Source organism: Macrobrachium nipponense, chromosome 11 (genome assembly GCF_015104395.2).
Source record: "Macrobrachium nipponense isolate FS-2020 chromosome 11, ASM1510439v2, whole genome shotgun sequence".
NCBI classification, from domain to species: domain Eukaryota; kingdom Metazoa; phylum Arthropoda; class Malacostraca; order Decapoda; family Palaemonidae; genus Macrobrachium; species Macrobrachium nipponense.
This window is the reverse complement of record NC_061087.1, coordinates 48,180,191-48,190,844: the sequence shown is the minus strand read 5'-3', so window position 1 is coordinate 48,190,844 and position 10,654 is coordinate 48,180,191. Positions and strand designations below refer to the sequence as shown.

The window sequence follows — 10,654 nt, the reverse complement described above, 5'->3', positions numbered from 1 at the left end:
AGGTCCTAACCTCTTGGAATGTAGCTTGATACTGTAAGAGTGCAAACTTTAGAAAGGTGAGATCTGGTGACTCTCAGTTTCACAGTGGGAAGGATCAGCTTAATATGGTTGATACCTTCAATGGTAATTAGGTGATGTCTATCAACGTTAGCCCCATGGGGAATGCGATCTTCCCGTATTAGGGAGATTTGAGCACCAGAGTCATCAAATGCTCTGATGTGTTTTGGAGGGTAATGGCTTTGGAGGGGTGCTACAGTAATATGGCCCTTAGCCAGGGGTCCTAGTGAAGAGGAATGGGTGACGGCCATTGCAATGGCAGGAATATTGTGGTTTGCCCACCCTCCGTAATTTGGGGACATGTGACCCTTGCGGCCACAGTCTTGGCAGAACCTTCTCCAAAGTCTTGGCCGAACCTTCTCCAGAACTTTTTCCTTAGCACTGGGTGATGGAGCCAAGATGGCACCACAGATCTCGAATCTGTGGGGCCACCAAGGCTTGCAGTGTGCTCTGGCACAGGTGAAGAGTCCTCTCTGGCAGTGATTAGATGTGGGGAGGTTAGTGGTTCCTACTTTGAACCACCCTCTGAAACAAGTCCGGGGTTAAATAGTGGGCTCACCTCTTCCAAAATGGAGGAGGCAGGCGGTGAAGTAGCGAAAGGCTGGCAGGAGACGGTGGGATTGTGAGGCACAGTAGGTGTGAGGCTGGAAGGTTGCCAAGTGGCCAGAGCTTCAATGCTCTCCTTACGTGCCTTCTCCAGATTGATCTCTTCATCTTTGAGAGCTAGTCCATGTTTCCATCTTTCTTCTCTCGCCTTCTTCTCTTCTTCTTTTGCTTTTCTCTCTTCTTCTTTTGCTTCTCACATCTTTTCTCTTGCTTCCCTTTTTTGCTGGCATGTGGCATCCTGCTGCACCTTCAGCCACTGGCCGAGTGCCAGTCCAGTATAACCAGCCTTGCTAAAAGCTAATATGATTACTTTGAAGAACAATGCTTCTAAATATTTTAGTTATTTATTTCCTTTTTCTTTTTGACAATGGCAAAGCCATGTATTTAGGAGGAATATTGGTTATAAGAAAACCTGCAAAATTTCTATCAAATATTCATGGGTGGAAAAATGAGGGCCATACTCACCAATGTGAGTGATGGCTCGGTAATATCATCAGAACAGGAGGAGCGATGACACTGGCCGAAACATGATCTGGGGCAATAATTTGACTGATATGGCAGAAGCTGGAGATGTGAATGAATTCATGGATTTTGGAGGAACTTCAGAGATGGAAGACACCTGGCTATCAGGGAATCACAGTGGAGATTATTTTAACTGACACTTTGAAAACACCTCATTTACTAAGTAGACTTTCACAACCTATGGAATACTGAAAATATTCAGAATGCATATTCTTAATAGGCTGGGGAGAAATTGATGAAGAGCCTTGAGATGAGCAAGCTGGTTCTAGAAAAGACAAGAGTTGATGAGATAAAAAATCATGTTGAGGCACATTGCGCACTTGTGTATGATGGGAGGAAATTTGCAGCATTTTAAGCCCCACACTATGCATCATAAGTCTATAAAGAAGGGACTCAAGATGAATCCAAGAAAACCAGAAGTGATTTGGACACATGCACAAGAGGTGAAATAACACTAGATAGAGAAAGATACTTTCAGATACTTAGGAGCAATGATACTCGATACAGGTTCTCTTAAGAATAAATTTCATGGGGGTCTGAAAAGGCTAAATAAGATTCAAAAATTAAACTGAAATTGCACACAAAAGTTAGCATATGCCTAGGTCTTATATCATCTTTCTCGCCATACAGAAATGACTCGTATAACGACAATGAAACTATATATGTATATATAGGATATTGTGTATATCTGGGAAATAAAACTTGGAGAAGAAATATTAGACTTGTCCTTCACGCAACACAGGAGAGAAATTGAAACTTCAAAGTTGCTTGGTTTCAGTTTTTCATTACCTCAAAGGTGAACATCAGGCAACATTTCCCAACTCACCTTCTATCCCACACTGCAATAGTAACTGACTGTGATGAGGAGCCAGTGTTTTTTCATCGGCCCCAGGAAGATATGAACTATCAAAATCCGAGTAGATTGCTAAGACACCAACGACCAGTTTGTTGTAAAGTGTCATATTGGCTCCTGGGGGACCAGATGAGCTCTCACCCAAGTAGGTCTGGGTTTTTCACCCAGACCTACTTGGGTGAGAGCTATCAGACGGCAGACTGGTGATGAGTTACGATATGAGGAAAATAAAGAGCAGGAAAGGATGTCACTGAGGCAATCTGCCTCATATACCTTTGGAGTCAATGGCAATGATGATGCTAATATTGGCAGTTCTATGCATGAAATTCTAAGTAAATATAATGGAAATTGTTAAAGACGTGTTTTGGATCCCCTGGAATGGTCTAAATCTGAACTCGTAACACCAGGAACATCTTTTGGTCGATCAAAATTAACCATCAGCTTTTTTCGTGTGACTAGGGAGCCGATGGAGTCAAGGTGAAGAGCTGCATATGGTGAATGTAAGAGAGTGAAAAATACAGAAGAGAGAAATATTGCATGAAATATTGCATGAAACTTTAGCAGATATGGTGAAATGACTATTAGGTGCTTTTCCTTGTTATAAGAAGAGCTGCATAACCTTCCCGGGTTATAAAATAAATGTAGCAGGATAACAAGTAGGGTAATGAAGCAAAATCAAAGACTAGTCAGCAGTATTTAGGACAAAGGCAAAATCACAAAGAACAGCTCTAAATATATGTTGGCATCCCACGAGAGTTGCTCGTCAGCAGTATTTGAGTAAACATCATTATTTGTATAATATAGAAGCATCAGTAATTATCTTTAAGCAAGTGAAGAATGACAACGAAATATATTTAGGGAAAAGCTGAAGAGAAATAGATTTAAACTAAAACAAAATGAAAGTGATGTAAATTAGTAAAGTGTTGAAGAAAGTACAATTTCTCACTCTATGAATCGAAATAGAATATGATGCATCTACGGCCACAAAAAAGTCAAAGTGGATATGACAATGATCAGAAAGACTAGATAATCACTACTATGTCTTGTCATGAGAGACCTTAGAGATTCCAGGGGCTCGCGTATCAAAAGCTAAGGCTGATAGCGCAGAAATGTTCAAAGTGGACAAGCCCTTCCCAGTGTATTATGACCTAGACCTAAAGAATGCATTTACCCAAACTGAAGGCCAGTGTACTGAACAAAGGAAAGTTTCAGAGAACCTAAGTGGCTCAAGTTATGAATGGCTACTTTCATTGCTTATGAAAAAAAAATCTGTCAGCATACAAATGAGTCTATCCTGTTGAAAAATATATTTGCACAGAATAATCTCCATGCTAACATAATAACAAAATGGCACATTAAAACAGAAAAGAGACGGGGAATGCAGCATCGGGTGATCAGAGGAGAAAGACTAATATAATTTTGCAATGGTTAGAGAAAATGCTTTCCTCGTGAAAATAAAAACAAACAAAAAATTTCAAGTCATGAGGTATTTGTGCAATATAAATTTCTTCGGAATGAATCCTTGGTAGTTTATCTTCTTCTACTGTATCTCAGATTACAGAACAAGAGAAAAGTATTCATGAAAGAGAAAAAGATAAACAGGGCTATCTGAACTTTTTCGTCGGTTTGTAGAGTCGAAGCCTCTTACGAGGCCTCTCTCAACACCTTACCCGACTCCGGAAGCGCCCATGCTGGCATGAAACCTGCTATATCTGAATCAGCTACCAACCAGTTACCTCAGCTTGGACTGTCATTATGAGATGTTATCATTCATTCTCTGTGATTGATTCTACCTGCTATCTTGAAGATTCATTTTAATTTTTCTACTCTTACACATTATACTGGGTGATTTATGTACTAAATAACCTGCTATAAAATTTGTTGCTAATTGCTGGAAGAAAAAAATCGAGAAATACTGACACATTGGTGACTGTGACGATGGTGGGCTGGTCTGGCGGCTCATTCTTGTAGGTCTGAGGGCCTCTACAGCAAGCCCACTTCATTCCACTGAAAGACCCTTTTTTGTTTTGAGAAGAAATGCCAAAGTGAGGGACACCAACTTTTGCAAGTTCTGTCACATTAAAGTCTTCCAAAGTAACATTAACTGCATTGACCTCACCAGCACTCATCCAGTATATCTGTTCCTAAATAAATAAATAAAAATTTTATCAACTTATTCTTTTACTTTTCGTTTTATAAATCACTGAAGCCATACAGTTAAGATTAAGAGACATGCAAAATATAATTTTCAATTTATAGTTATAAGCTCACAATTGCATTGCAAACTGCGAAATAAAAACAAATATAAAACTGAGCTACATATATAATGAATATCAGTTATCGATTATACAGAAAAAGACATGACAAAGTTTATGTTTAAAAGAGCAAATTCAATGTATATAACTGTAATAGATAGCCTTATGTATCGTGTGTTCATTTATAATCCACCACATCTTGGAATTACACACATAAGTGAAAGTGTTCCAATATGTTGATCAAAGAATTTCGTGGGCAAAGTTAAGTGTGACGGGAGAAAGAGTCTAAATGTGGAGTCCAGGAATGGTGAAAAATTAGAATGAATAATCAAGTTTTGAAAGGGATACTTCTGGACCCCGCTAGGTTTGGAGAGCGAAAAAGGGGTGGTTGTGCTTGGTGTTTTGAACACAGAGGTTGATATAGAAAGAGATAGTGTGGTTGCGAACATGGAGTACCAAGAGTCAATTGAATAAGAGAGATTCTTGTGAATATTTGTTCTAAAAAGAGGGTTGATTGTTGGAAATACAGTACATAATTTTTAAAGAATATTCATGATAAAATGTCCAAGAGAAAATTGGGAAAATCCTTATGATATCATTCACTGCTATAGAGTAGAAGGGAGAATGCATCGATAGACGTCCTGGTGAACAGACGAGTGACAGTATATATGATTACTTCTTGGTTGAAGCAAAAAGGAACATAAAAGATAATTTTAGTTAAAGCGGAAGTGCTCAGCATGTTGGTATAAATGACTGGTAAGATACAATTCAATTTTTAAAAGAACGAATAGCATAGCGAGGGATCATGTGGTGAAAATTAAAAGACTGTCACCAAGTCAGCAGTGGGCCTGTGTAAGCATGTGGGAGGTTTGAAGTGCAGGTTCAAGACAGGCTCTAAGATCCTGTATAGGCATTAACGATAATGGGTAAGATAATCAAGGACAAAGTGACACAAAAAAAATACCGTAAATGAAAATTCTGGGCTGAATGGAAATAAACCCAAAGAGAAGAATTAATGATTGATGTAAATATATGTCAAACATAGTAGAAACAGATGAGAATGATCTAGGGTTGTAATATGTTAACAGCAACATAAGATGTTCGAGGAAGTGACTTTTACTAGTTAGATGCTGTGGTATCGTGGTCACAGTGCAATTGCGTGCCATTACATATCAAGAAAATGAGCCAAAGAATGGACAGTTGAAACAAGTGTTCCACTGCATTGTACGACGGTGATACATGATTAAGCTTGCATTTGGGGAAGACAAAAAGAAAACAGAAGAGTTGATAAGGTAACAGAAGGGTTGATAAGGTGTAAAGAAACTGATCTAGGCGAGGATGAAGGTTTGTAGATCAATTATTTATATGTAGCAGCTGTGAGAAAAGCTTGAAAGTAAAAGGATAAGCTGTATGAAGTTTACAGTTCCTGAATCTAGAAAATACTTGACTGATAAAGCAGTGCTGTGGAGTACACTTAAGATGTATTTTATAGCAAGTAATTTAATGAATGATTTGGTCTTTCCAATGAAAGATGGGCTCATATTAGAATGTTTAGATGAAGGTGCGAATGGTCTGGTGTAAAAGTAGATCCCCTACACGACTGTGGTATTTCTCCGTGGCTGCAGAATATCTTTATGAATAAAGTGAGGCGATAAATATAGGGAGAGAGACGAAGAGGAAGGGCAGATAGAAGAGGCGCGAAGATGATGACACTTCTAAATAAGCTATAGGGTATGATCACAGATGTAAAGGCACGGGCATTAGATGGGGCACACAAAAAGATATGAAGAGAAGACTCAGAAATGAAATAACTACATGAAAAAAATGATTGGTTTCTAAGCAGGTTAGTGGTGTGACTATAACAGACAAGTTTTGCTCGCCTACTGGACTCCCTCTGAGGCTTTCCCTCTTTAATCTGGCAAGTGATGTGATGCCCTAAGTAATGAGAATGAGGGATCCTTCAGCCTGGTGGTGGATGCTTTTGGCGACAAATATTGGAAGCATGTGAGCGGAGAATTAGAGGGAAAGAGAAGGGCCAGTGATGACACAGGACTGCCGACATGTAGGAAAAACACTGAATACTTTAAATCTAATTATAATCAGAATGATCAGTATGCAGAGAGAGAGAGGCTGAAGAGGATGTACTACATAGAACAAACATAGTAAATTAAATCAAACCGGATAGAAAAACTGGATGAACACCGATATTTTTCCAGTTGTTTACTTTCCATTCGTAGCCTGCTCTTCGTCTGGAGGGAGAGCAGTCTGTTGCTAAACGGAAATCTAACCGAAGGTTTTTAATATGTTTATACGACTTTTACTTTAGTTGAATCTGAACCACACCACCACCTCGTTCGTATCTTTCAGCATTTGTTATCCGGTTTATCAGGCGCTGGCAATGATGCCCTTAACGGTATTTAAAAACATTGGTACTATATACTTATCGCCATCTTTTGGAAAATTGTTAAATTTGAACAATCTCCGGAATGCGCGCGCGCGCGCGCGAGAGAGAGAGAGAGAGAGTTTTCATTTTCAGAGAAGATACTTTCTCCTGTTTTGAAAATGTCCCAGTAAGGTAAAATCTTGATGATAAGCAACTAAGAAAGATTCTTTGATCATCACTAAGCTTACGGCAGTTCTCCTGCCAACACCTGTTTTACAAAATGTCATCAGAATGCGCTGCTAAAGGAATGAGAATCTGCATCGAAAGCACCTACCCGGCAAGCTTCCTTATCCACATCGAAATCAAAGCAGAGGAAGAGTTTGTATGTTGACCCATTATCTCCTCGCCACCTGAGCAGTGAAAATAAAGTATGTTTCAGAAAAGAAAGAAATATAAAATAATGCTGAAGTAATAATAAATACAAAAAAGAAAATTACTTTTAGAATATACTTTCCCAAATGAAACATTGGAAAGGATCCGAACAATCTGAAGTGAAGGTAACGTGGTGGAGACATGCCTAGAATGACCTAAGTGATTATCATAGAATACTTCTCGCTTACAAAAAAATTTTTTTTTTAAATGTGACCTAAATATACGACATCAGAGCATCACTTTCCACCCTGATCCTGAAAGCCTGAAAATAAAAGTCAGTAATCAACAAACTATCAAAGTACTTTCTCCGGTGATACATGAGAAATTCGCGGTAAAGGGCCCATAAGAAAATTCAAAGTTGAAGCATTTGAAACAGAAAATTTAGTATTAAAAATCAGAGGGGCGCAGAGAAAGGGGGAGGGGCATTCTAAAGGTGAAGATTTTTTTCTTTGCAACAACATACTAGATACATCAACTCCAAGGTTAAATATATTATTAAGACTACCCCATAACCATAAGATGTCCCAAATATATCTATTGTCAGCTGGAGTGAACTGAAAGACTGAGGAACTGCAGTCCTATCCACACACTATTCACTTTGGCTTGCACTCAGTCTTGCAGGTAGTCTCAGTTCTTCTTGTGATTGTGTGGTGAGAGGACAGTCATGGCATTGCCTCTTACGCCAGAAGATATAGGTATACTTTGTCTAAGCACAGCTGGTGTGTTGGCGACTGGTTTAATTGTCGTAGAATGGGCCATGAGACATTTTTGGAATTGTTCTCCATAATAAAATCCTTCATAAAAAAAAAACAAGATACCTGTATGAGAAAATCCATATCAGCCCATGAAAGGTTGATGGCCACGCTGAGATTCCTCGCAACTGGACGAAGTTACGAGGATTTAAAGTTCACCACCATAATTTCTGACCAATCACGAGGGCAAATTATGCCCGAAACGTCCAAAGCAATATGGACTTCACTACGGAAGGAATATTTGAAGGTAAACAAGTTTCAAACCAACAACAAATATTTATTTTCAATTGAACTACATACATATAAGACATATAATAATAGCTGACCAAAGATTTGTATCATTAATCTCACATAATCATATGTGTATACGTCCATTAATATATACATATACATATAAAACCATTTTTAAATTTATTATGGTCCTGGTTGAGTTCAGTAAGTTAAAGTTGGTGGTTAAAATTGGAACAATTCGTGCCATTATTAGACATAGTTGTAGGAATTTCTAACTCATTTGTTATCTTAGTATTAACTGTAAGTCAATCAATCTGACTCAAAAAAAAGTACATCATTCATTAACTGCTGGGCATATGGTTGCAGCTCCCCAGAGAAAGTTCTCAGAGAGGCTGCGCATTTTTGCCAAAAATATCATTTTATGTATATTCTTGATGCACAGTTGAAAGTTTGGTCGTTATTGCCGCCAGTGCTTCCTAGATACTAGTAGGTCCACATTTTCTGCTTTTCTTCTTGGCCGAGGGATTATTAGGGCTTCTCCAGTTGATGGCAAATGCGTATCTTCATCATCTGTGGAAGGATCAATAAATATTTTAGAAATTAATAAAGGTTTCACTCACTCAGTTTCATTACAGTGTGTAAGTATATATAGTGCATGTCTGTGTACGCAGGTAGAAGTATAACAGTTTAAAATACATACGAGACCTAAATCACATTTATCATAAACTTTACTAATGATTATAATGCTCGTATGCGTTTCAGTTTCCAAGCAGTGTGGAGGAATGGAAACATATAGCTAAGGGCTACGAACACCATTGCAATTTTCCACATTGCCATGGAACAGTTGATGGCAAACATGTTATGATTGTTCTTCCTAGTGGATCTGGATCATTCTATTACAATTATAAAGGACATCACAGTCTCGTTTTGATGGCAATAGTCAATAGTAATTATGAGTTCATTATGGTTGACTTTGGTGTCAATGGAAGAATCTCTGATGGAGTAGTGATGGAAAATACACGATTTTATCAGTTACTGCGTGAAGATAAATTACCTATACCATCAGCTGAAACTGCGACGAATTCAAGTATGAGGCTACCTTACGCGTTTGCTGGAGATGATGCCTTTGCACTACGTAAGGACTTTATGAAACCATTCAATCAAAAGAAATTAAATCATACCAAATGAGTATGTAACTATAGGCTATCCAGAACTCGTAGAGTGGTAGAGAATGTGTTTGGGATCGTGTCATCAAGGTTCTTAATTTTTCAATCTCCAATCAATTTAAAGCGGCACCAGATGATGCTTCTGAACCTGATAGTTATACTACAGTGACAAGCAGTCCCTTTCTCAATTTAGGTGAAGGATACTACAGGCGTCCAGCAGAAGAGGCTAAACAAGCTCGTGAACAATTTATGAACTAGTATGTCAATAATGATGGATCAGTATCCTGGCAAGAGCAGATGATACGCTAAACAGATTGATATATATATTATATATATATATATATATATATATAATATATATATATATATATATATATATATATATATAAAATATGTGTACATATATATAATCAATTGCACCATCCATTCTTTATACAACACTGTTTTGATCTATGTTCGTTTTAGATACATTTCTTTATAGAACTATTGTATTTACATTTTGATTTACAGTATTTCAAAGACTCTTTTTTTATTTGTGCATTTACTATTTGAAAATATGGAAATGGTTTCTCTATTGTAATTAACATAACTATATGGAATGGGAAATTTTCCTTACCTCATCAATATCATTCACGGATTCTCTTGGAGTTTCCTGGTCCTTGAGGAACATCAGCAATTGAAAGTACCATAATGTTGGATGGTACAGTCAGCCCACAAAGAACTGGCGTAGTTTCTTAATTCATTGTTCGTTATGGAAATATTGCCATATGCAGGTGCCATATTATTTACTTAACAATAAATAATATTTCCTTTCAAAGGTGCTATACTTGAAATAAATTACATTAGAATTTAGTAGACTTATTCAACGTATCAAAGATAATTATTTTGCAAAGTAAGGAAAATATATGCCGATGGGTCCACGAATTCTAATTTTATTCTCAACTCTAGCTTCGTGACAGCATAAGCATTTTGAAGTTGGCTTTACTGCCGCTCGAGTTTTGACCCAACGTGTCGTACTGCACTGGGGTGTTGTAATTTCGTCTCCTACAGCCGATAAATAATAAATTAAGGCGTTAACTTTCTTTAATAACGATGTTTAATTAAACTAATTTTGTCCTTTGATCAATAAAATAATTTGCATGACACATTAAGTGGGCCTAAATTGGACTTCTGATTTTCACACATGATTAGTAGGTCTATTTTCAAAAGTATACTCTCTCAGATACGTAATGTGAATGAATATCTAAATCGACAATATATATATTAATCTGATTTATTTCATTATTCCCGTTATTCTTGTTTTATTGGCCATGTTCTCCTTTTTTCTTATCCTTTTCATAATTTTTTAACATAATTTACGCAGACCTAGCTATTCAAAGTCAAAAAGCAATCATAAA

At 37.4% G+C, this 10,654-nt stretch overlaps 1 protein-coding gene across 1 annotated transcript in view; it reads right to left on the bottom strand.

Moving 5' to 3' along the window:
• LOC135208633 (cytokine receptor-like) overlaps positions 1-10,654 on the bottom strand; it is a 278,711-nt gene that overhangs the window by 119,788 nt on the left and 148,269 nt on the right. Inside the window, exons 12-13 of the mRNA XM_064241020.1 lie at positions 7,011-7,086; positions 3,959-4,182 (exon numbers count right to left, since the gene is read on the bottom strand). Coding sequence (XP_064097090.1) covers positions 3,959-4,182; positions 7,011-7,086 — 300 coding nt within the window. The remainder of the gene's footprint in view (positions 1-3,958; positions 4,183-7,010; positions 7,087-10,654) is intronic.